At 43.5% G+C, this 27,519-nt stretch overlaps 1 protein-coding gene across 1 annotated transcript in view; it reads right to left on the minus strand.

The window, feature by feature from the left end:
- Positions 1-27,519, minus strand: part of LOC145393963 (uncharacterized) — a 263,346-nt gene that overhangs the window by 107,859 nt on the left and 127,968 nt on the right. Inside the window, exons 28-41 of the mRNA XM_080267943.1 lie at positions 25,744-25,917; positions 22,496-22,639; positions 20,999-21,100; positions 17,868-18,056; positions 16,881-17,059; positions 14,371-14,507; positions 12,867-12,994; positions 12,051-12,083; positions 11,697-11,906; positions 7,785-7,924; positions 6,079-6,241; positions 4,391-4,537; positions 2,252-2,500; positions 1,063-1,310 (exon numbers count right to left, since the gene is read on the minus strand). Coding sequence (XP_080124069.1) covers positions 1,063-1,310; positions 2,252-2,500; positions 4,391-4,537; positions 6,079-6,241; positions 7,785-7,924; positions 11,697-11,906; positions 12,051-12,083; positions 12,867-12,994; positions 14,371-14,507; positions 16,881-17,059; positions 17,868-18,056; positions 20,999-21,100; positions 22,496-22,639; positions 25,744-25,917 — 2,243 coding nt within the window. The remainder of the gene's footprint in view (positions 1-1,062; positions 1,311-2,251; positions 2,501-4,390; positions 4,538-6,078; positions 6,242-7,784; positions 7,925-11,696; positions 11,907-12,050; positions 12,084-12,866; positions 12,995-14,370; positions 14,508-16,880; positions 17,060-17,867; positions 18,057-20,998; positions 21,101-22,495; positions 22,640-25,743; positions 25,918-27,519) is intronic.

Genomic DNA, 27,519 nt, shown 5'->3' on the forward strand with positions numbered 1-27,519 from the left:
TGAACACACTAACTCCAGATCTCATGATGGGAAGAGGGGAAGGGAGGGAAGAGGAGGGGAATGAAGAGGAAGGGAAGGAAGAGAAAGGGAAGGGAAGGAGGAGGAAAGGAAGGGAAGGAGGAGGAAAGGAAGGGAAGAAGGAGGAAAGGAAGGGAAGGAGGAGGAAAGGAAGGGAAGGAGGAGGAAAGGAAGGGAAGGAGGAGGAAAGGAAGGGAAGGGAAAGTTGAGGAAAGGAAGGGAAGGAAGAGGAAGAGAAGGGTAGAGAGGAGAGGAAGGGAACGGAAGGAGAGGAAAAGGCAAAGAAATATAAGTACAGGAAAGGGTAGGAAAGGAAAAGAGAAGAACCGGAAAAAGAAGCAAAAGATATCAACCACAAACATTCATCCATCCACAACAACTGAGAATATTCAACACAAATATTCAAGACCTCATACTCAAATATTCAACTCAACAACACGAGAATATCCGTCACAGGTATTTAACAGCTCAGAAACACAAAGATCCATCTATTTCTGCCATTTTGTTCTCAGTAACTCTAGATCCCATAATTACACAATTTATCTACCCACAACACACACTGAATATACACCACAAGCATTCATGACCTCACACAAATATTCACCAATTCATGTCACCTTCAGAATATACAGATCAGGTGTGGCCTAATTAGTGGAGAGGTGGGCTGTTATCCCAGTGGACGCGGGTTCGAGTCCTGGCTGGGGTAGGGAACAGTTTAAGGATTTGAATATGGTTAAGGAAGACTTTACTGATGATACCATAAGACCAACCGATATTTCGTAAAAATACCCCCGCCAGTACCAGTACACCAGTCCTGTATTAGCCAGCCCTAGCATGTATTCAATATGGACGGTGGGTGTCAGCGCCGAAGTGGTGACATGTGGAGGTGTACGGTACACAGGACTACTGCGCCTTATGGAACGGGATATTAAACCTATGCCCAAGGTCGGATACACACACACACAAACACACACACACACACACACACACACACACACACACTCACATCTAAGTGCTCATGAACACAAACATCCATCTACTCACGCCACACTGAGTACATCCGGCAGGCTCCAGGCCAAATTTCTGAACACCGCCTCCTGGAAATGGCCATTGAAGTGGGTGAAGGGGTACAGGGAGAAGTTACGAGGGACGAGGGCACCGGCGAGGTCAACAAGGGCGCGTCCAAACAGGCTCCATTCTTCCCAGTAGCTCAGGTTGGCCATTGCGGCGCGGATGGCTGAGGCTGTCTCGCGTGGGTCGCCGTTGTCCAAGATGTAGGGGCCTGTGTGTAGCTGTGGACCGGTGAAAGGTTAGCATGGTGGGGGTGGTGGTGGTGGGGGTGGTTGTGGTGGGTGGTAGTGGGGATGGTGGTGGTGGTAGTTGGTGCTGTTGATTGATCCTACTCTTTCTGGCGGAGCACACCCATCAACCGCAAGGAAGCAACCATCTCTGCAGGGTTGTCCCGTGCAGTAAACCGATGTTCCCTTGCGGCTGACAGCGCCACACTTCAGCAAGGCGCGGGGGAATAATGTGGAAGTTTGGTTCCTGGATGGACTCCGCATTTGCATCTCTCCACCCAGTTTACAGGGACATATACCAGGCACCACTTCAACTCATAATTTAGTTATATGGTTACTACCCAACTTTGTAAGTGGGTTCCTGGGTTACAGGTAAGCAGTAGCCACCTGAACTGGAAAGAAGAGTAATAAAAGTGACAGGGTGGAAAGGAAGAAATAGGAAGAGAGGAGGGCAGACACAGAAACAGAATGAAAAGGGGAAAACGGGGAAAGACGATATAGGCAGCACTACATCAAATGCGTGGATGATGGCCGCCACCACCTACCACCATGGCTGTGGTGCTGATGATAGTAAATGTTAATAATAATAATGATGATGATGATGATGATGATGATGATGTATTTCTATCTCAGGTATTAATATATGTCTCTCTCAGGTTGCATTTGGCTCCTTGAGTGACTGTGGAATTCTGGCGTGGGTTGAATGTGTCTAAGATATAGGAACCTAAAGAACTTCGAAACACTTACGCTATACAACTTATCCCTACCTGAAGACGAAGTAAGGTTGGATCTAGAAACAAAGAGGGAGAGTGTGTAAAGGCAGGAGAACTATCAACAAAATGCCTAGTGAAATGAGAGAGAGAGAGAGAGAGAGAGAGAGAGAGAGAGAGAGAGAAGCAACAATCGACCGTCTCAATCTTTCAACAGCTCCTCACCACATAGTCCAGGAGGTAGGTGAGTTGTGTCTGCGTGAGGCCGCTTGCGTTGGCCACAGCTACCCACTGGCCCACTGGCTTGGCCCCCAGCTGGACCAGGACAGCCAGGAGAGTGTCGGCTGGTACACGCTGGCCCGAGAGCTGGTCCACCACGTCCGCCATTACATCCAGATACTGAGACCCATTTAGTTTGGGTACCATGTCGCTCAGCATCCCTCTTAGCGCCTCTGAGTTGGTGAAGGCTACCACCTTGACAATAAATAAATAAATAAATAAATAAAGCATAAAGAAATAATGAAGGAAAGAACTATACTGAATTGATTAATTATATAGTAAAATTAGGTCAACCAGGTACAAGAACTTCCGGTGGGTAATGAGCTGAGTCACTTCCGGCGCGACAGGTGATGCATGGAAGAAATATTTATAGTAGAGAGAGAGAGAGAGAGAGAGAGAGAGAGAGAGAGAGAGAGAGAGAGAGAGACTACAACGACCTCTAGGCTATCCCTTAATGCTTTCACCAGACCAATTTATTCCGCTTTGGAGACGCTGCTCGAACTGGAGGGGTTACATAAAGCCTTCACTAACCCCTTTGGCTCCTAGATAATCGTCCTGAGCTGAATAAAATCGTCTGATGGAAGCAAGAATGAGATGCAAAACGGGCCACGGGACGGAAATGGTTGAGAAAATGATTATCTGGGTCTTTTTGCTGCTCAGGGGAGGGTGACTGGCTGCCCTGACCTTAAAAATGGAGATTGAGTAGCCAAATCTCAAGCCAATATTGTTTGGAGAGAGAGAGAGAGAGAGAGAGAGAGAGAGAGAGAGAGGTGAATGGATGAATGCATGAATGAATTGATGGATGGATGGATGAATGGATGGATAGATAGATAGATGGATGGATGGAAGGACAGACAGGAAGACATACAAACAGACAAACAGACATATAGATAGATAGATTTATAGACAGACATAGACAGACAGACATACGTAGCCACAAATATATGCAGATGGATGTTTGGAGAGAGACAGACAGAAAGAAGGATGGCTGGATGGTCAATGGATGGATGGATGAATGGATGGATGGATGGATAGATGGATGAATGAGTGAATGATTTAATGAATGAATGAATGGATGGATGGATGGATGGATGAATAAATGAATGGATTAATAAATAGACGGATGGATGAATGGATGAATGAATGAATGATTTAATGAATGAATGGGTGGATGGATGGATGGATGGATGAATGAATGAATGAATGATTTAATGAATGAATGGATGAATGGATGAATGAATGAATGAATGGATGGCTGAATGAATGAATTGATAAATGAATGAATGAATAAATGGATGATTGAATGAATGGATGGATGAATGAATGAATGAATGAATGGATGGATGAATGAATGAATTGATGAATGAATGAATGAATAAATGGATGAATGAATGATTGAATGGATGAATGAATGAATGTATGGATGAATGAATGAATGAATGGATGGCTGAATGAATGAATAAATGGATGAATGAATGATTGAATGAATGAATGAATGGATGGATGGATGAATGAATGGCTTAATGGATGAATGATTGGATGGCTGAATGAATGAATGAATGGATGGCTGAATGAATGAATTGATGAATGAATGAATGAATAAATGAATGAATAAATGGATGAATGAATGATTGAATGGATGAATGAATGAATATATGGATGAATGAATGAATGAATGGATGGGTGAATGAATGAATGGATGAATGAATGATTGAATGAATGAATGAGTGGATGGATGATGAATGAATGGCTTAATGGATGAATGATTGGATGGGTGAATGAATGTATGAATGGATGAATGAGTGATTGAATGAATGAATGAACGAACGAACGAACGAATAAATGAATGAATGAATGGATGGATGGATGAATGTATGGATGAATGAATGAATGAATGGATGGCTGAATGAATGAATGGATGAATGAGTGATTTTAATGAATGAACGAACGAACGAATGAATGAATGAATGAATGGATGGATGAATGAATGAATGGATGAATGAATGGATGGATGAATGGATGGGTGGATGGATGAATGGATGGGTAGATGGATGGATGGATGGAAGGACACCTCTCCACACTAACCTGATACTTGAACTGAAGTCTGGCTGTCTCCCTGCTGATGTCGTCTTCAATGGAGGTGTAATTAGACAGCAACTCCTTAAATTGCTTCCTGTCTGTCAGTCTCTCCAGCAACGACGGAACACCTGGCGAGAGTAAGAGTAACAACACCTGACAAGAGTAAAGAGATAAGTAAATCAAGGTTTTAGTTTTCCTGTGGCAATAATTTTTGGGAAAAGATGACACACACACACACACACACACACACACACACACACACACACAGTCTTGATTTTTGTAAATGGATACACACGCACATGGTTGTACGTGGGGGCGACCATCATCCACTCACGTGATGTAGTGCTGCCCCATCTTTCCTGTCACTTTTTATCACTCTTCTTTCCTTTTCAGGTGGCTTTACATTGAGTGACAAGCCTAACGGGGTTCCCGTAAGCCAGGAAACCATTCACAACGCTGGGTGGTAACCATATAACCAACCCATACGTGTTCCCTACGTGTCAACAAGTGGGTTGGCGGAGGGTTGATGCCCCTCCCCGCAAAACAACTATCTCAAAGACAAACGGCCAACCCTTACCGAGTATAGCGTCTGGCTGTACACAGACAGACAGATGACACGGTTAATTTAACAGTTGAGATTAAACGTTTTGGTGCATATTACAAGACATAATGAGGACAGATGTTTTAAACGACAAATTTCCCGTAATGTAGGAGTTCTCGTTTGTTTTGCTTGCTCGTAAAAGGGGATACTATCGGACTGAAGTAGTTAATCTATTTCGTCTAATATGTAGGGTTCTCGTTCGTTTTTGTAACCATACTATGTAACTGTAACCATGCTACTTAACCATACCTTGTAACCCTATGTACATTCATGATATCTTAAACTTGCAAACTAGAACCAACAGTATGTAAGTTAATGGTATATGTGTATCTATAAGTGAGTGTGTACGTGACCAAGTGTGCACGTATCAGCTGAATTCATAAACTGGTGCCGGCTCCCTCACCCTTGCTGGGCTCAGTGGCCAGTTGGAGGGCTGGTATGGAGCGGGTTGGACCTGAGTTTGTCTTCTCCCAATTAAAGTCCGTTCTATATACATCAAGACCTCTGAGTTACTCCTAACTGGGGATACGAGAGGGGTTGAAACATTTTATCGCTCTTAAAAGGGGATATTATCAGGTAACATCGCTGAATGATGCTAAGACTAAATAATACTGTTCTCGCTCGTTTCGCTCGCTCGTAAATGGGGGATATTATCAGGGTACAGCGGTTAAAATGCCAACACCAAATATTATGGTTCTCACTCGTTTCGCTCGCTCGTAAAAGGGGATATTATCAGGTAGAAGCGATTAACAGATTTCGTGTAACGTGAGGCGTTCTCGCTCGTTTTGCTCGCTCGTAAAAGGGGATATTATCGGGATGAGGTAGTTAATGAATTTATGTAAAGATTTCTCGCTCGTAAAATGAGATAATATTATTCTGAAGCGGTCCAATGTAAAAGGTTCTCGCTCGTTTCGCTCGCTCTCAAAAAGAAATTATCAGGCCAAAGTGGTTCAAATGCCAACAGCAAATAATACTCTCATCCAACTGGCGCAGGTAATACTCTCATCCATCTTACGCAAATAACACTCTCATCCATCTTACGCAAATAACACTCTCATCCATCTTACGCAAATAACACTCTCATCCATCTTACGCAAATAACACTCTCATCCCTTTTACCTGGGGCAGTGATGGGCCTGAGAATGGTGGTTGCAAGGACGGCGTGTCGGGCCTGCCAGTGTCGCTCCTCGGGTGATAGGAGGTTAAGGGTCTGCAGTTGTATGTTCTTCAGCTGTGTCGTTAGCCCGTGCACAAAACTGACAGGAAAAAAAGAAGAATCATAATCGGAATCGTCATCATCATCATCAATATCATCGTCATTATTACCCAAATCATCATCATCATCATTATTATTATTACCCTCTTCCTCACCATCATCATCATCACCATCATCATTAACCTCTTCTTCCTCATCATCACCATCACCATCATTACCCTCTTCCTCACCACCACCACCCTCATCATCATCACCATCACCATCATTAACCTCCACTTCATCATCATCACCATCATCGTCATTATTACCCTCTTCTTCCTCGTCACTATCATCATCATTATTTTCATCACCACCACCACCATCATCATCGTCATTACCATCATCACCACTGTCGCCACCGCCATCATCATCATCACCATCATCATCCCTGGAGAAAAGCCGTGCCTGGCTCACTCACAACAAGCAATGGAGTGGGAAAGAGAGGGGCGTCCGTACACTTAAAGACATATGATCAGCTTACTCCCCTTGATGGCATTTTAAGATCACACACACACACACACAACCATCTCTTGGGACTTCAAACCTATGCAAGCCTATCACTCTGACGGGGGACCTCTAACAACAGCACACCAGGCGCCTTAATGTGAGTCTGTACAATCAAACAAAACAAATCAGTTCCCTCTTCCTGCATGTACCTCACTGTTGAATTCACAGATGTTTGAAAGTTACATAATGAAATGAGATTTATGTTACACTGTGTTCACCCTAACTTGGCCCAAATTTTCGTCCTTCTGCAGCTTATTTCACGTCGATCAGTAACGGAAAAAGACAATGCCATGGCTCTACATCCTTTTCATAGCACTTCTTCCTGCCTAGCACCATAATCTAGTGGACAGAGAGAGAGAGAGAGAGAGAGAGAGAGAGAGAGAGAGAGAGAGAGAGAGAGAGAGGGAGAGAGAGAGAGAGAGAGAGTGAGTAATCAAACCGAATGTTAAAATGTGTCAATCAAGGTAGAAGTAGTGCTAATTTTAGGACAAGTTAGAGTAGAAAGAGTATCATCATTCATGTGTATTTAGTAACATTCATCTTTCTCCTCTACGTCTTAATCAAGCATCTAAGAATCCATAATGAGAGAGGGAGAAGAGGTGAGTGGATTTTAGTATGAAGTTCGTCAATCTTTAGCCAGAATTGTCCCCTTCTTTCAATATGTCTCAGTTCGCCCATACGCCAGAGGGTATTCTTCCTTTTCACATACTCTTGCTGTTTTTGTTGCTGTCACATAAGAAATTTCATGTAACACCTTCCATTACCACAGAAGAAGTGTTGGTAATAGATAGACACACAGATAGACAGACAAATAGATAGACGATAAACTATACATACTAAGGGTGGGTGTCTCACTTCTGCGAGGATGGCATGTCTTTCAACCATGGACGAAAATAATGTTGGTGAAATCTTGCTTACGGCTATAGACAGACGGACAGATAGACAGATAGATAGACATAGAGATACATAGACAGACAGATAGATAGACAGACAGACTGATAGGTAGATAGACAGAGAGATAGGTAATTCATACATACTTCTGCAAGGGCGGCATGTCTCTAATCTCAGTCATATAAGCGTTGTAGATAAATGGCTCCCAAAACTGCTCAGGGTTCAACAGCTTCACCTTCTCCACAGCCCCAGCCACACTCTCACCAACCCTCTCCCACTCGATCCTCTGAAAGTAGTAGTAGTAGTAATAGTAGTAGTAGTGGCAGCAGCAGTGGTAGTAGTAAAGGTGGTAGTAGTAGTAGTAGTAGTACAGGATGACCCAGAAAAACCTCCCACATTTCAAAGGTCAATGAAAAAAAAAAATGGTTAATGATAATCAAAATATTATTTGCACACATGAAACTTCATTCAATACAGTTTTCATTCATCATGTTTTAAAGATGACATCCTCCAAATGGTGGCCGTCATTGTCTATACACGCTTGGAGGCGATTTCTGAAGGCTGCCATGGCTCAACGGGTCATGTCGGGTAGAACAGCGGCTATCTCCCGCTGAATAGCAACCTTAAGGGCTTCAAGAGTTTGGGGTTGATGAGTATAAACTCGTGATTTAAGGCAGCCCCACAGAAAAAAATCACAAGGGGCAAGGTCAGGGGAATGGGCCGGCCACCCAACATCGCTGCGCAACGAGATCACCCGATCCAGCAACATTTCCCTCAGCACTTCCAATGACCTTCGAGCTGTGTGTGCCGTAGCTCCATCTCGCTGAAACCACACATCGAGTACTTCAAGCTGAAGATGTTCGAGTTGTGGCCTTAGAAAGTTTTTGAGCATATCAATGTAACGGTCAGAAGTTACGGTAACAGTTACACCACCCACTTCAAAGAAATAAGGACCCACAATGCCAACATCGGCAACAGCGCACCACACAGTCACTCGATCGTGGTGCAACGGTCTTTCGTGTAGCATGCGAGGGTTGTCTTCAGACAAATAGCTAAAATTTTGTTTGTTTACAGAGCCACACAAATGAAAATGAGCTTCGTCACTGCACAAGAGAACAGCATCTTCCAGAACACGTTGCAGAATGTTCTCACAGAACTCCCTGCGGCTTATCCAGTCTCTCGCATTGAGTTCTTGCACAACCATCATTTTGTATGGATGGAAGTGAAGGTCTTTGTGTAAGATTCTCCTTGCAGTTTCCCGGGATATCCCTACAGCTAAAGCATGTTTCCGCACAGAACGTCTCGGAGACTGCACAATAGATCGCCTCAATGCTTCAATATTCTCAGGCATACGAGCGCTCCTAGGTCGACCAGGTGATTTTCTTTTTAAAGCTGAGCCTGTTGCCCTGAAATTCTCAACCCACTGCAAGATGGTTTTCCGATCTGGAACGTTTTGGTTCCGTGGAATACTGAAACGTCTTCGAAAGGCCCTCTGCACGGTGATCACGGAACAGTTGTTTGTGAAGAATGCTTCAACAGCGAACGCACAGTGTGCTTCCGACCACGCCATGTTGGCGACTGAGGACGGTTGGGGTTGGGCCACCAACAGACCCTAGCCCCGCCCCTCCCACCTCACTACTGCCAGTGCTACAGCCTTTCAAAATGTGGGAGGTTTTTTGGGGTCATCCCATAGTAGTGCTGGTGGTGGTAGTAGTAGTAGTAGTAGTAGTAGCAGCAGCAGCAGCAGCAGTAGTAAAGGTAGTAGTAGAAATTGTAGCAGTAGTAATAGTAGTCGTAGTAGCAGTAGTAGTAATAGTGGTGGTGGTGGTGGTGGTCATAGTAGTAGTAGTAGCAGTAGCAGTAGTAGTAGTAGTAGTAGTAGTATAGTAGTAGTAGTAGTATAGTAGTAGTAGTAGTATAGTAGTAGTAGTAGTAGTAGTAGTAGTAGTAGTAGTAGTAGCAGCAGCAGCAGCAGCAGCAGTAGTAGTAGTAGTAGTAATAGTAGTAGTAGAATTTGTAGTAATAGCAGCAGCAGCAGCAGTAGTAGTAGTAGTAGTCGCAGTAGTAGTAATAGTTACTGTCATTGTTGCTGCTGTTATTGTAGCCCTAGGTTCATCTGAAATGTGAACTCAGTGGACTGCAGGCTGAGGCTGTCCGCTTCCCTCAGTCCACCATCCTCCTTTCGGGGGATAGGGAGGGAGTTGAGGGACGTTTGTATAACCAGGGAGTGAAGCCACCAGTTATATCGGTGCCACCACGTGAAGGCGTCACTCACCACCACCGATTAAGTTTGCAGGAAACTTTTGACCGCATTTAATCAAGTGGCTTTGCAGATGCCTTAACACCTCTTTCTTAGCGATTTGTTCTGCACCTTACTCTTTAGTATCTTCTTGTATGTTATCGATGGAAAGTATGTCGAGATTAAAAATGATATAAGGGAATATGGTGTGATGATATGGTGTAATGTTATGGTGTAATGTTATGGTGTAATGTTATGGTGTAATGTTAAGGTGTAATGTTATGGTGTAATGTTATGGTGTAATGTTATGGTGTAATGTTAAGGTGTAATGTTATGGTGTAATGTTATGGTGTAATGTTAAAATGTAATGTTATGGTGTAATGTTAAAATGTAATGTTAAGATGTAATGTTATGGTGTAATGTTATGGTGTAATGTTAAGATGTAATGTTATGGTGTAATGTTATGGTGTAATGTTAAGATGTAATGTTATGGTGTAATGTTAAAATGTACTGTTATGGTGTAATGTTAAGATGTAATGTTAAGGTGTAATGTTATGGTGTAATGTTAAGGTGTAATGTTAAGGTGGTGTAATATGCAAAATAAATCGCTATGGAAGAGGTCTTAAGGAGCCATCTATGCCACCTACAGTAAAAGCCTTAGTTAGAGATTTGCTCCAAAATAGAACGATTTTTAACATACAGTTGGACTCTCTCTCTCTCTCTCTCTCTCTCTCATCCACACCTGGTCACTCTAAATCAACACCGCAAAACAAAAACGTAAACAACATGACCTCAACCAACAACAATCCTCAATCACCCTATACAGTATAACCTGCAAAACAATAACCAAGGGAGAACGAGAGGTGAACAGGACATTAATTCACACTTTGGCACTACCAGCACTTAAACCCTCAATGCCTGCATCCCTAAGTGTCAATCCACAGTCCTTTCCCAGCAGACAAATTTTCCCAAAGTGGACCTATTACCTCCATGGACTCCTTCTTTCCAGGGACCTACTCTTCCCATGAGCCTGTTTTCCCCTTTCTATTCTCCTCCTTAAACCTGTGTTAGGGACCAGTTTTCCCTCATGTACCGTACCTATGTTCCTTTAACAGGGAAACACCAAAACTGCCTCTGGATTATCGTCTCCTATGCACCTAGATCTCCCATGGACTTCTTTTTACCCACTGGACCTATAGTATATTCTCTCTTTGGTCCATTTCCTCGGTGACATCTTCCTCATGGCCCTATTTCCCCACATCGTTGAGAGGTATATGAGGGAGGGGGGGGTGAGTTGGGGGGAGGGGAGTCAAATGGTGGGTGACAGAGTGACTTGGAGGCGTTTTGTCTGCGGCCACCCTTTGCGGGATTAGGGCGTCGGGCTATAGATAGATAGATAGTTATTCCTATCTTGGACCTATTCACCCCATGGACCTATTTTTCCCTCTACCCACCCACCCTACCCACTCCATCCCACCCCACAGTCCCTGATCACCCACCAGTCTCGCTCACCCTAATCACCTTGCTCTCTTCACTCATCCCACCCATCCACCAACCAACCCACTGACCTACCCACTCATCCACCAAGGTCCACCAATATGATGAGGTACAATTTTACACACACACACACACACACACACACACAATAGGAAGAAAAGGCACAGCTTGTTTTGTAGTATAGATGTTAAAGAATACATATCTTATGCTTCCATCTGTAATATGCACTGACCAAGAGAGAAGTTATACAGCACACACACACACACACACACACACACACACACACACACACACACACACAGAGCGAACACTGCCCACTCACCCTCCCGTCCATAATCTGAGAGGCGTTGACCAAGGGCTGGGCGTCGCGAGCCAGCTGGGGGAGTGAGAAGTTGCACAGGAGTCGCCGCACGTCCTCCCACTGGGCCTGTGTGAGGGGCGGGCTGGGGTGGTACAGAAGGTGGCTGGGTCCGGTGTCACACAGCTCGTGGTACACGCCCTCCGATCCCTCCAAGACCAGCTTCTCTACAAACTGCAAAAGGTTGTATTTTGGATATACACGGCGGCCCATATGTAACATTCCACTTATACTCCCTTGAGCAATTTCTCGCATGTTGTGGGGACGCCTCAGTGTTGTCAGTATCGACCCCGTAATTCATTTATTTCCTACTCTCACTGGCCTCGCCCACACCAGCCGACTGAGCCGTTCCTGCAACATAAGATACTAACACGTGAGTTTCAAGTGAAGTGCTATCTACAAGCCACCCTGTATACCGTATATACACTGTAACCACTTAATCAGATGACGCCTGGCGGTTTAGTGAACTGAGGCGCCCCAACTGTATTGAGCCTGTAAGGGTTTATAACTGAAGGAAAGGAGAAATTATTTGCTCACATAATGCCACTCAAGGATGGGTGAGGCTGGTCACTCTCGCCGTATAGGTAAGGAATGAGTAGCCTGGCGCTGGACCTCTCTGCTGTTGGTGGCTATAATGAACCGGACGATGAATGGATGGATGGATGGATGGTTACTTATGCAAAACTACGATGTGTGGGGATGGGTGGCGGGGTAGGGGATAGGGAGACGAGAAGATTGATACGGGGGGGCTAAGGAAGATGAGAAGGAGGGATGCTAGGATGCTTGCTGAGTGAGATGGAGCGAGTGGACAGGAGGTCGCCCGCCACTTGACCAGGTGTGGGTTCATGTTGGGTCAAATAGCAGTGTGAGAAATAATGACCTAAACTGGAAATATGAGAAACGTGAAACAAGAGTCCATGAAGGTATAGTTCATGTTAGGTCAGTTTCAGGCCAATTGGTGTAGAAATACTATTGCGAGGCTGTGATAACGAGCACTGGTAAGATGAACACTAACGCCACTGCTGAGAGAGAGAGAGAGAGAGAGAGAGAGATAGAGAGAGAGAGAGAGAGAGAGAGAGAGAGAACAATTTCCCTTCCACAACATCAACAAAATCCCAAGCCCTCCATACTTACCTTTGAATCTAGGAACCAAAACATGAGAGCGATGAAGGTGTGGCGCTGGGGTACCACTAGGGAGACCAGTTCCTCCACACTACCTAGACCAGCCACCAGACCACGCCAGTCCAACACACCCGTACTGCCTGGTGGAGGATAGATAGATAGATAAACTGATAGACATACATACACACTTATATACCTACATACAGGGGCAGACAGGCATGTAAGTAGAGTTGGTACTTGACATATGTAGAGTAATTATTACCTTAATGACCTTTCATCAATAATCTTAGTCCTCAAACTGCTTTCTATGCCTATAATTCTAAGCCTGTGCACCTATAATTCTAAGCCTCACACTGTGCACCTATAATTGAGCCTCATAATGTGCATCTATAATTCTAAGCATCATACTGTGCATCTATAATTCTGAACCTCATACTGTGCACTTATCATACTCAGCCTAATATAATCCCACAAATATTTCCGTCTCTATATGTCTTTTTCCATACAGTAAATTATATAACCTGTGTCTATAATCTTAAATAACTTCTATATCTTATAATAATCTCTCTAATTCTGTTGTTATTTCTATGCCTCAAACTCAGTCTATAATTTCAAACCTCAAATTCTGTTTCTCTGTCAAATAGACCTATAATTCTATCTATAGCTATAATTCTGTCCGCCTTAACATCTATTCTAATTCTTGAACCCTGAAAACAGCCTCCCTAATTCCTTTCCTATAATTCTCAACATCTATATCTGTCTTCTGTGTATATAATTCTATGTCTATTCGTCTCTTCCACACCTATAATTCAAAGCCCTAAACGCTGCCTTCTACACCTATAATTCTAAGCCCTAAACTCTGCCTTCTTCACCTATAATTCAAAGCCCTAAATTCTCCTTTCTACACCTATAATTCTAAGCCTGAAACTCTACCTTCTAAACCTATACTTCTAAGCCTGAAACTCTACCTTCTACACCCCTAATTCAAAGCTCTAAACTCTATCTTCTACACCTATAATTCTAAACCCTAAACTCTACCTTCTACAGCTATAATTCTAAGCCTGAAATTCTACCTACTTCTATAATTCAGAGCTCTAAAGTCTACCTTCTGCACCTACAATTCAAAGCTCTAAATTCTACCTTCTATACCTATCATTCTAGGCCACTAACTCTCCCCTCCACCTATAATTCAACCCCCTCATCCTTCTCCACCTCATATAACTCCACACCAAACGCTTCACCTTTTACACCTGTCATTCCAACTCACACTCTCCTCCACACGTATAATTCTAACATCCACACTCCCCTCCACCTATAATTCTAAGCCCCACACCCTCCTCCACATCCGTAACTCCACACCACAACCTCCACCTTCTCTTCCACTTACAATTCTACTCTCCTCACACCCTCCTCCACATCCATAACTTCACACCACAACCTCCACTTTCTCTTCCACCTATAATTCTCAGCCTTACACTCTCCCACACCTCTATAACCTCCCCCTATCATTCCTCACCGTCGATGCTGTCTGTGAGGCGGGATGACACCTGGTAAAGAGCACCTGCAGCCATAACAACGAAGCGGTCATCCAGGTATGTTCTGACCGCGTCCAGACTGACCCCAGACGCCTTAACGACCGCCTCTATCACCGGTCTGTCGGGGCAAAGGACACTATAATCGGTCCCATTCATCTACCAGTCTACTGCGGTTACTACCATCTACCATCTACAATCTCTAATTTCATCTTAACTTTGGCTAAATTTTCGTCCTTTTGCTGCTTATTTCCAGGGTGGGTCAGTGGCAGAGAGACATTAGTTAGGCTCTACATCCACTTCCTAGCACTTCTTCGTGACTAGCATCATATCCCGGTGCTAGTTTATTGCTACACCTCAGCACTGGAGATGGAGAGATGGCAATTTTAGGCCAAGTTTGAGTGAACGGAGTATAGAAGTAAAGAAACTGCCATCTCTCAGTCTTGAATGCATGGACCTGTAGCTATAAATTAATGCTAGAATATGCTAGTCACGAAGAAGTGCTGGATTCCGCCACTGAGGTACAGGAAATAGGATGCGAAAGGATGGAAACAAAACACACACATCTCTGCCAAGTTAAACTGAATGAACTATAGATAAAATTGTCTTGAATGCTGAACTGTAACAAGAGATTGGCATTTGAATTTGATGCTTGTCACGAAGAAGTGCAATGAAGAGGATGTACAGCATTAACCAATTATTCCTTTCTTTCTTCTTAACTATGAGCCACGCGAAATCAGCTGAAAAAGGACGAAAATTTGAGCCACATCATGTTAAACAAATCATTTTTTTTTTGGGGGGGGGGGAAGGGTATGCAGATTAAAATAAATATACCCGTAAGTAATCATTATCACCATTATCATCATCATCATCATCATCATATTTTGTTACTACTCACATCATCACCATCATCATCATCATCATATTTTGTTACTACTCACATCATCACCATCATCATCATCATCATCATATTTTGTTACTTCTCACATCATCATCATCATCCTCTCCCCTTGCCGTGGGAAGGATCCTGGTCCTACCCTGGTGAGGCACTGTCTACCACAAGAAGGCGCCGGATCTCTATAAGGCATATGTACTGCACTGTACCTGTAGGAGGGCCCCACAGAACCAGTTATTTACCTGTGATCGATGGGACTGCTCAGTCACACAGCCACACAGATCAGGGTTAGGCAACAGCAGCAACAACCTCCACTACCACTACTACTTCCACTACTACCACAACTACACAACCCTAAGTTCTTTTTCTTTTTTACATTATTCTGTTCAGTCTCTCTCCACCTCACTTCACCATCACCACAACCACCAACCTACTGAGGCTCGTTAGTTATAAAAATACAGGTACGGGAGATGGGAGCTTTCGCGTGGTGGCTGGAGTGGGGATGGGCGCGGTGGTGGTACAAAAACTTAGGGTATATACTGATAGTGTGTGTGTGTGTGTGTGTGTGTGTGTGTGTGTGTGTGTGTGTGTGTTCCAACATGCGTCCATTCGTCGCCCTTGTTGTTGTTATTGTTGTTTTGTTGTTGTTGTTGCTGTTGTTGTCATTGTTTACTTGGTCCCAGGCTCATCGGATCACGAACCCAGTGGACTGCAGCCTAAAGTTATCCTTCTCCTGCAATCCACCTTCCTCCTTCCGGGAGATAGGGAGGGAGCTGAGGGACGTTTGCATAACTGGGCAGTTTAGCCACAGAATCATATCGGTGCCACCACGGGAAGGCGTCTCTCTCCAGCGCCAGGGGGACTTATAACGAGCAAGACATGAATCTCTATCGTTAATGACTCAAAGTGACTCATCGTATAAAGGTCGACATACACATCGCTATACGAGGACAGGAGCTGCTCATCGTATAAAGGTTTAAGTACACATCGTATAACGAGGACGGAGCGAATGCCAGCCAGTCAGGTGTCGCTAGAGGGGTGAGTAATAACGAATACTCAATAAAAAAAAAACTAATGAAGAACTGACACTAATAATGAGGACTTAGTGCAGAAAGAATTATTCACTCGTCAATAAAGGAGGACAGGCAGTGAACAAAAGACATCCAAACATCGTGATATGGGTGAACATTTTTTTTTAACCGAAGTTTAACTGAGGAAGGACAAACAAATCTGTAAAAATCCATATATAAGATTACAGGTGATGATCAGAGGAAGGAAAAATAAATATAAAAAGAAATCCAAGCACCAAATTACAGGTGTCCTCCATTCATAACAACTCGGTAACAATTGTAGGTTGAAGTTTAGAGGGGAAACCAAACTGAGGAAGCTGTGGTCTTCGTTTAGGTACTTATTTATTTTTTATTGTTAATCATCTGCGTATCATTATAATTTCCAAGCATCTGTATCTTAGGAATACGGAAAGTCAAAATTCAGGTTCCCCCACATAAAATCCTGGTTGCGCCCTCATGATTTCCACAAAGGTCAGTCTTCCTTCTGCAGATTTTAAAAAGAAAGCTTTCTCTAAAATGGTTAACTTACACGTCGATCAACAGAGACAGGGAGTGAACGACAGCCCTCCAGGTGTCATTAGCGAGGAACCACTGCGGCAAGGTTGGTGGGCCTCTGAAGAACTGTCCCCGTTGCAGGTCCGTCACATCTCTTACTAAGGATTCCGCCAGGGAAGTAAGAACAGCGGTGTCCACGTCCATCGTTGTGTTCTGGCGGGAGGGGTGGATGAGACTGTCTTGAGATGACAGGAAGAAAATGTAGATGATGATGATGATGAGAGAGAGAGAGAAAGAGTGTTTTGTGTGTGTGTGTGTGTGTGTGTGTGTGTGTGTGTGTGTGTGTGTGTGTGTGTGTGTGTGTGTCTATAAAGGCTCTAACATGCATCCATTCGTCGGCCTTGATCACCTAATGACGGCTTTCCACGCTGCTCGATCTCTAGCAGCCTCTCTCTTCAGTTTTTTATCCCTGAGGTCACGCTCTACGACCTCATCTCAGGTCATGTTTGGTCTCCTCTCGAAACTCTACCCTCAACGTCCTCACCTCTCACCCTCCGCACCCAGCTGTCATCCTCCATCCTCTCCACATGCCCAAACCATCTCAGTCTACCCCTTCTCTATACAAGGTGATTCTAGAAGTAGTAAGAATGAAATCAGACATGATTCTTGAGGTAAGATGAATGTAAAAAACATGATTTTAGTGGTCACGTTATCAATACTAACGTGTATCATTTATTCCCTTCTTACTCCCATTGCCAAATCCACGCCCACATCAGCAGACAAGGCCGTCCCCGCAACACACTAGTAAACATCAGGCAAGATTTCTGTTGATTGGCTATTCATGGCCCTGTATAGAGAGAGACACAAGAATCTTTCCAAAGCCTGAATGAATACATACTGGTAAAAATCGAAGCATCTGAAACACGCACTGGTTAAGATAGGGTTTTCACTGTATTTCGCCGCTTGTGAACTATCTTCAGGCGGTAAAGGGAAGACTGTTGTTTCTGTGCACATGACCTACCCCAAGATAAGGCGATGTATCAGGGGCCAACTGTCCGGCGAGGAGATCCCACTGAAGGCCACATAGGTAGTTGACGGCTTCGGGTAGTAACTGAGACTGTGTGGCCGCCAGCAGGTCACGATGTCCCTCCAGCAGGTACAGATGCAGCTCACACAGCCCCACACCGTTGGCCGACACTGCCTCCGACATCTGAACCAAATGATACAGGGTTTAATGACCTAGTAATTGTATTACCCCTGCCTACGATGCTGGACGTTATGTATTCACCCGTATGTCTGCATGTCTGTGGACAAAGTGTCTCAAAAGTTGTTATCGGATTTCAAACAGATCAAGTGGATGGGTTATCCTTGGGTCCAGAAAGATTTGTTGGGATTTTGAGTTGGATGTGGATTCGGATGCGGGAATAAATAATAAGTTTCATAAGCGTTGGCGAAAGTATATCTTGTGCGAGTGTGTGTAACAAGGGCAGACTAAGACCGCAGAATTAATTGCTTCTGCCAACGATGTTGGACGGAGGTTGGTTTATAAATAAAAAATTATAATGGTGTTGGTGGAGGTAAACACTCTCTGAATGCTTTCTGGGCTTAGCTGATTTTTTTGGTTACAGCCTCAAACAACTGAATCATACAGGAGAAAATAAATATTAGTGACCTTAAGTTGCGACTGTTGTTGTTTTTGCTGCTCATTTGAACCACCTACTACAGGAATCAGTGATCTCATGGCTGCTGTTTTTGTTGTTATCCCAGGTTTAGCTGGATGTAAACACGTGCACACTATTGCTCACCCACGCCTCATACATCCCATCTGTCATCCACTTGAGCTGCTAAGATCATACAGGTGAAACATATCAGTGTACAACAATAACAGAGTTTATCAATCCATCCATCCATCGTTCCACATACCCATCCATCCACCCATCCAAACAGTCCATCTATCTATCTGTCCATTCATCCACCTATCCATCCATCCATCCACTTATCTTATCCACCCACCCATCCATCCATCCATCCACTTATCTTATCCACCCACCCATCCATCCATCCATCCATCCATCATCCAATTCTTAACTACACCATCAATAAATTCCAACCATTCTTCTAACTTAACCCTTGTGAACTACATGTAACAGAACCACCTAAACCCACTACACCACCAGGCATCTACATATCAAGAATAAAAATAGATAAGAATTAATTGACAGTGGCAAAAAATAATGCATTACCTTTATATATACAGTATTTTCTACTACTGGGACTTTATAATGTACACCTGGGCAGGTATTCTCGTCAGGTAAGGAGGCTCCCTAACATCTCTTCCTTAGCGGTTTAGTTCTGGATATGGCTGGTTAATATCCTTTTATAAGTTACTGTATATACTGAGTTTTGGCGATATGGCAAGGATTTGTGACACAGAAGACAGTAAGGTGTAATGAATATAAATCTCTTACGAAAAGGTGTTAGGGAGCTTGCATAACCAAAGGAAACAATGCACCCTCATACACCACAACACTCACAACACAAAACAAAGCTCATCAACACTTCACCACACCCTCACTATAATGCATCCTCTACACCACAACACTCTATGCACCCACACCTCACAAATCACAACATACCTCACTACACCCTCACTATAACACATCCTCTTACACCACTACACTCATCTCATACCTATCACAACACAATCCACATCTCACTACACCCTCACTATAACACATCCTCCTACACCATTACATTCACCTCTTACGCCTATCACGACACAAAGTTGATTTGGAAAAGGCCTTTGACAGAGTCCCTAGAGAGGTGGTGAAGTGGGCAATGAGAAAGCTTGGCTTGGAGGAGTGGCTGGTTAGGGTGGTTATGGCCATGTATGTGGGTGCCCACACCCAGGTAAGTGTGAATGGAGATTTAAGTGATGAGTTTTCCGTGAATGTTGGTGTGCATCAGGGGTCAGTTTTGAGTCCCATGTTGTTTATCATGGTACTTGAAGCCCTCTCACGTGACTTTAGAAACGGACTTCCATGGGAGTTGTTGCATGCTGATGATTTGGTGTTGATTGCAGAGAACGAAAGGGAGGCGGAGGAAGGGTTTAGGAAGTGGAGAGATGGTATGGGGCACAAGGGCTTAAGGGTAAATGCAGATAAAACAAAAGTGATGATATCTAGGGTTGGTGGCGGTACTGCCAAAGACGAGGGAGAGTGGCCATGTGCAGTTTGCCACAAGGGCGTGGGAAGTAATTCCATCTTGTGCGGTGTTTGTGATAAATGGGTGCATAAGAGATGTAGTGGTATCAGAGGTAGACTGCGAGATAATATTGATTTTATGTGTACGGTGTGTCGGGGTGAGCAGGTGGAGATTGTTAGACGTGAAAGGATTGAACTTGCTGGTGAATCTCTTGAGTGTGTGGAAGAGTTTTGTTATTTGGGAGACATGTTGTGTGCTGGAGGTGGGGCTGGAACTAGCTCTGTGGCTAGAGTGAGAAGTGGTTGGAAGAAGTTCAGGGAGCTCTTGCCTCTCCTGACACTGAGAGGACTCTCCCTACGTGCTAAGGGGTCTTTGTATGCAGCATTTGTTAGGAGTGTAATGCTGTATGGTAGTGAGACCTGGGCAGTGAAGGAGGAAGATATTCGGCGGCTCAAACGTACAGAAATGACAATGATTAGGTGGATGTGCAGTGCGTCCCTGCGTCCAAGGCCTGGAGGGGCTGGGTTTACGATGGAAGAGTTGAGAGGTAGGATGGGACTGGAGTGTATTGGTGTTGTGATGAGGAGAGGTAGATTGAGATGGTTTGGACATGTGGAGAGGATGGGGGATGATAATTGGGTGAGGAAGGTGAGAAGTGTTAATAATGGGGGTGTGGTTATGAGGGGTAGACCGAGAAAGACATGGGACGAGGTCATTAAGTGTGACCTCAGGGTTAAGGGACTGAACAGGGAGGCTGCAATGGATCGTGCATTGTGGAGAGCCGCCATTAGGTGACCAAGGCCGACGCATGTAAGCATGTTGGAGCCTTTAAAAACGAAACGAAAACGAAAGCACACCTCACTACAACCTCTCTATAATCCATCCTCCTACACCACAACACATTCTTGTACCCCACTTCAAACAACATCAACCCTACATAAATCTTACCACAGTGCTGTTGGAGAAGAAGGTGACATACTCGAGGGTAAGCTGGGGCAACCTCTCCACCAAATCCAGGAACCTTTGCACCATTGGCTTGTCCAGGTACGACTGTGAAGGGGAAAGGTGAAGGTCAGTAGGGCAGGTCCAGCATCTGTTTGTGTCTAGTTTGTTGTTGTTGGTGGTGGTGGTGGTGGTCGCCTTCTCGGTCTTCTTCTTCTCCTCCGTCTTCGTCCTCGTATTCTTTTTCATTTTCTTCATCTTCTTCGTCGTTGTCTTATTATTATTATTATTATTATTATTATTTCTTCTTCTTCTTCATCTTCTTCTTTCACTCTTTCTTTCATTCTTTTCTTTTTCTTCGTCTTCTTCTTCTTCCTTTTTCTTTTTCTTAGTCTTCTTCATCTTTTTCGTCGTCGTCTTCTCTTCTTCCTCCTCTTCTTCTTCTTCTTCTTCTCTAATTGAGCAGACTCGTCGACCGCAGACAAGAAACAGCCTCTAAGGGGTTGTCTCATAAGTTCTCTACACTGTTGATGTTGTGTGTGTGTGTGTGTGTGTGTGTGTGTGTGTGTGTGTGTGTGTGTAATTCACCGGGTCGGTCACGATCACTTGATGGTCGTGATTGTCAGCTTTTACCCTCCCGGAAGGGAGCTGAGAGCTCATATAGTCCGATCTAAGGGCAAGGCTGTGACCTTCACACACGCACACACTCGTCCCCTTGCTCAAGGGGGACAGTAACCACCCACTTCGTCAGTGAAACTTTTCGCAACCTGAGCGAGGCGCGAACTCCCGTCCACCAGTTGGCAAGCGAGAACGTTACCACTGCACCAGCGAGCGGTGTGTGTGTGTGTGTGTGTGTGTGTGTGTGTGTGTGTGTGTGTGTGTGTGTGTGTGTGTGTGTGTCTGCGTGTTAAATTGGCTTTATCCTCACATCACCATCATCACCATCACCATCACCATCATCATCATCATCATCATCATCATCGTCAGCCATTCCCACATCAACAACACCAAAACAATTCACAAACAATAAGTAAATAGGAGAAAACTACCCCATAATTCTCATCTCCTTATCATATCATCATCATCATCATCATCATCATCATCATCATCATCAGTCATTCTCATATCAAGAACAAAATAATGCAAAAAATAATCCGCAAATAGGAAATCACCAGCACCATTCTCACCTCCCTAATCTTCTTTCAACCTTACCCAGTACGGTTAAAGAGTAGCAGTAGTCTAGGTATTTCAACACTTTGCAGTTCTGGCCTACAAGGAAGTTAATAATAATAATAATAATAATAATAATAATAATACTGGTGTTGATGTGAACGATGATATATATGACAATGACGACTGAAATGATGGTAATAACGATGATGATAATGACACAATGACAATGATGATGATGATGATGATGATGATGATGATGATGATAGGTGCGACAATAATAACAATGCTACTAATAACGCTAAACACATCCCTCCACCACACCCTACTCACCTGTCTAAGGCTGCCCCACACATCCCCACCCCGTGCGAGGGAGAGCCACAGTCGGAACCATCTCAAAAGGGACTCAATACCACGCAGCACCGAATCCACGGCCTCCCCCACCGGCCCTTCCTCTCGGCTCAGCGTGACTAGAGGCTGCAAGACTTTGGCCAGAGGGATGTTGCTGTGTGGGAGAAAGGAGTGAGGGTTTAGAATGTCTCTCTCTCTCTCTCTCTCTCCACTGCCTGGCTATACACACGTCCCTCAACTCCCTCCCTATCCCCTGACAGGAGGATGGTGGACTGAATGAGGAGGGAAAACTTCAGCCTGCAGTCCACCGAGATAATGCCTGGTTGAGCCTTGGGTCACAAAAACAATATAAAAAAGGAGAGAGAGAGAGAGAGAGAGAGTGAGAGAGAGAGAGAGAGAGAGAGAGTGTGTGTGCGTGTGTGTGTGTGTGCGTGTGTGTGTGTACTGTCCCGGCCAATGCTGAGTGGTGTATCATTCTCATATACTTAGGTTCCTAATACCTTTGCCTTAGCGACTTATTTTCACATAAGGCTAGTTAATATCCTGTTGTACGCTAGGTATTTAAAGTGAGGCGAAGTTGGAAGGATTTACGTAAAACAGAGGAGAACAGAGAGGTCCAATAAGCAGCATAAATCGCCTACCAGAAGGTGTTAGGGAGCTTCTGACGACAAGAATACGGGTTTTGAAGTTGCGGTATTCTCGTGCGGTTAGCAAGCTTACTTAACACCTCTTGCTTACCGGTTTATTTCTGATTCTGTTTCGTTACCATATTCTTGTGTGTTATTCATGTAATCTATTTCGACATTAAAATGATCCAAGATGCAAAAATGGGAATATTAATTACTAGTTTGGGAAATAAATCGCTAAGGAAAAGGTGCTAGGGAGTCTCCATAACAGGCAACCCACAGTGTGACCCTCCATTCCACATTTCAGCAGATAAATCGCTAAGGAAGAGGTGTTAGGGAGCTTCCTTAACTCACAGTCTTACCTTCCACATCTCGTCAGTGGAATTAAATTTACCAAGCAAAAGACAGGATATTAACAGGCAGTTTGGAAATATCTAAAATAAATCGCTAAGGAAGAGGTGTTGGGGAGCTACCTTTACAATCTTACCTTCCATTTCACATTTAATTATTTTTTAAAGTGAGAAATATCAGAAGCCAAAAAAAGAGGGTATGAATGGAGAGTTTGGATAAATCGCTAAGGAAAAGATGATAGGGAGCTTCTTTAACAATCTTGCCTACCATCCACACATTATTTAGTATACTGGAATCAAATATAAGAAAAAAAAGAGGCTATTAATGGGTAGTCTCAAAATAAGTCGCTAAGGAAAAGGTGTTACGGAGCTTCCTTTATGTCTTACCTTCCATTCCACATCTCTGTAGTGGAATTAAAGAGTCTTGTAGCTAAATCCGCCCACGCCTGAAGACCTAGGTACCGTAAGGAGGATGGTAGGTTGGTAGGGATGATGGTGGTGGTGGTGGTGGTGATGTTGGTGATGGTGGTGGCTGTGGTTAGGATGCAGTTGACGGCTTCTGCCACTGTGGTGTTGCTGTCGTTCTGAGTGGGAAGAAAGAAAGATAGATATAGATAGAGAGATAGATAAAAAGATAAACTGATGGATGGAAGGATAGATGGCCAGACAGAAAGATAGACAGAACGATGGACATAGATAAGACAGATAGACAGACAGATAGATAGATAGACAGATAGATAGACAGATGGATGGATAGGCAGATAGATGGGTAGATAGACTGGTAGATAGACACATGGGAGGTTTAATAGATAGAAAGATGAACAGAAAGATAAAAAAAAATATATAGAGAGAATTGGATAGATAGACAGGTAGACAGACAGACAGACAGAAAGAGAGATAGACAGATATACAGTTAGAAAGATAGACATATTGATAGACACAGATAGACAGATAGAAAGATAGATAAACAAACATATATACAGACATATAGATAAAACGACAGACTGATTGATTGACAGAAAGACAGATAGATAGATAGATGAACAAATAGATAGATGGATAGATAGACAGATAGATAGATGGATAGATAGACAGCCAGATAGATAGATAGATTGATAGATAGATGAGGCAGGAGACAGTTTCATGCTTTCGTCCTTTTGCAACTTATTTCACGTAGCTCAGTGGCAGAAGAGGACAATACTACGGCTCTACATGCCTGCCATTGCACTTCTTCGTGACTAGCACCATATTCTAATGTTAATGTACTGTTACAACTCAACATTCATGATGGAGAAGTGGTGATTTTGGCCCAAGTTAGTTTAAAATGAGTATAGTTCAATCAATCACCTCTCAACCCACTTACTGGCCCTTAGCACCTTTTCCAAAGCGATTTACTTTGTTTATTACTCCTTACTGTCCATTTCCGTGTTACATAAATCCTTCCAATATCGCCATACTAGTCGTAAACATGGATATTTCCTAGCCAAATCCAAAAATAAATCGCTTAGGAAAAGGTGTTAGGGAGCTTCCTTAATCGACATGAATGCGAGTCCAAATATAAATAGCATGCAGGACAGTGTGAAGGTGTCATAGAGAAAATAAATCGCTAAGGGACAGGTGTTACGAAAAAATAAATGACTATGGGAGAGGTGGTAGGGAAAAAATAAATCGCTTACGGAGGTGTTAGGAAAAAAATGAATCGCAAAGGGATAGGTGTTAGGGAAGATAAATCGCTAAGGGACAGGTGTTAGAAGGAAAACTAAATCGCTAAGGGATAGGTGTTAGGAGAAAAAATAAATCGCTAAGGGACAGATGTTAGGAAAAAATAAATCGCTAAGGGACAAGTGTTAGGGGAAAATAAATCGCAAAGGGACGGGTATTGGGGAAAAAATAAATCGCAAAGGGACGGGTATTGGGGAAAAAATAAATCGCTAAGGGATAGGTGTTAGGAGGAAAAATAAATCGCTAAGGGACAGGTGTTAGGGAAAAATAAATCGCAAAGGGACAGGTGTCAGGGAAAAATAAAGCGCTATGGGACAGATGTTAAGAAAAATAAATCGATAGAGATGGGTGTTAGGGAAAAATAAATCGCTAAGGGACAGGTTAGGGAAAAGTAAATCGCTAAGGGACAGATGTTAAGAAAAATATATCGCCAGGGATGGGTGTTAGGGAAAAAATAAATCGCAAAGGGACAGGTGTTAGGGAAAAATGAATCGCTTAGGTAAGGGTGTTAAGGAAGCCACTTGAGACATACCAGCAAATAGTCGACCTTGAAAAACGCCTTGATGTCCTTGAGCAGTTCCTCGGGCTCCAAGTGACACAATCTTGCAAGGAATGTCTTTAGGTGTTCCCCCTCCACCTCGAGATCCCCGCCACACACCCCAGCCCAGCCCTCCACACCTTGCACATCTTCCACCAGATTCCTGACCTGCAATGGAGTGGGCAAAGGTGATACTGGTTCGTTATCATCATCGTCATCATTATCATCATTATTAGCATTAGTATCGTTATCATCGTCATCATCATCATCAGTAGCAGTTGTAGTGTCATCCTCATTATCAGTATTATTATCACCATCATCATCATAATCATTATCATTATTAGTTGTAGTATCATCATTATCATTATCATCATCATCATCATCATCGTTATCATAAATATCCTTATCATCATCATCATCATCATCATCAGTAATACTTGTAGTGTCATCCTCATCCTTATCATCATCATAATCATCATCATTAGTAATAGTAGTATCATCATCAACATCATCATCATCTCACATCCACCCCTTCACACCCTGCATATCTTCAACCAGCTTCCTGATCTGGAATTCAGTGTGCAACGTTGATAGTAGGCAATTATCACTGTCATCATCATCATCATCATCATCATCACCCACCTTCCTGATCCTACAAGTTATTTCGTATTACATAAAATCATCATCATCATCATCGTCCACGTCCACCCAGTTTCTCTTTACTGTACATTGATACCTCCCTTTAAATCTACTTCTCCCAGTAAAATAACTAACAGTCACAGTCAAAAGCCACATCAAGATAATTTTCTCTGGCTGCAACTAAACAATACAATCCCCCTATTAAATAACTGCTTACGTACAGCCATATGCAAAAGTTTGTCGCCAATCCACTGCCTGCCTTGTGTTCTGCCTTCCATATTTATCATTCCTCCCCAAACAACAAAGTATCTTTCTTTCATCAATTCTGTTACATGTATTGTGTACCTCATTTTGCACCTAACAATATTCATGCAACACCTTCCATTGCACAAAATGACAGAGAAGCATTGGCGAATTTTTGAGTACCTACATTACTTTTCAGTTTTAATTCTCATCTACCTACCCTCCAAGAACACCACATTAGAGTTACTGTAATCTATCTGTTTTCATTAGACAGAACTGGGTCAATCTCACTATATCAGAAAAGTTGTAACCGCGTGAATATTGAAGAGTTTTAGTTATACGGTAAGAATGAGACTCCTTGGTCACTAATCACATCAGTCCACCAGATGACTGCACCCGTCCATCAACTGAGCTGACAAGGACGAGGGATCTTCGACAGGTTGGAATAAACGTGCCTTATCATTCCTAAATAAAACACATGGCAACAGTTCACCTTCTACCCGCATGCCTCTGTCCACCCATGTTTACTTTCATATTGGTGATGGAGAGGAACGCCTTCACGTGGTGGCACAGATACAGTATAACCGAGCGACTCCTTTGCCTGGTTATACAACTCATTCCCTACCTCTTAAAAGGAGAATGGTGGACTGCCAGGGAAGGACAACTTCAGCCTACAGTCCACCAGGTTCACATTAAAGATGGACCTGGGGCGGCTGCTGCTGCTGCTGCTGCTGTTGTTGTTGTTGTTTAGACTTACCTTCCTTTGGAGGACCTGGCCAAATAAGGACTGGGGCTTTTTTTTTTGGGGGGGGGGCCTATCGACCATTGGGGCCATAGCCCCTGGTCATTAAGGCCGTATATATATATATATATATATATTTATATATA

The sequence above is a fragment of the Coenobita brevimanus genome, chromosome 3 (assembly GCF_032717465.1).
Source record: "Coenobita brevimanus isolate Jiangsu-jjx chromosome 3, ASM3271746v2, whole genome shotgun sequence".
NCBI classification, from domain to species: domain Eukaryota; kingdom Metazoa; phylum Arthropoda; class Malacostraca; order Decapoda; family Coenobitidae; genus Coenobita; species Coenobita brevimanus.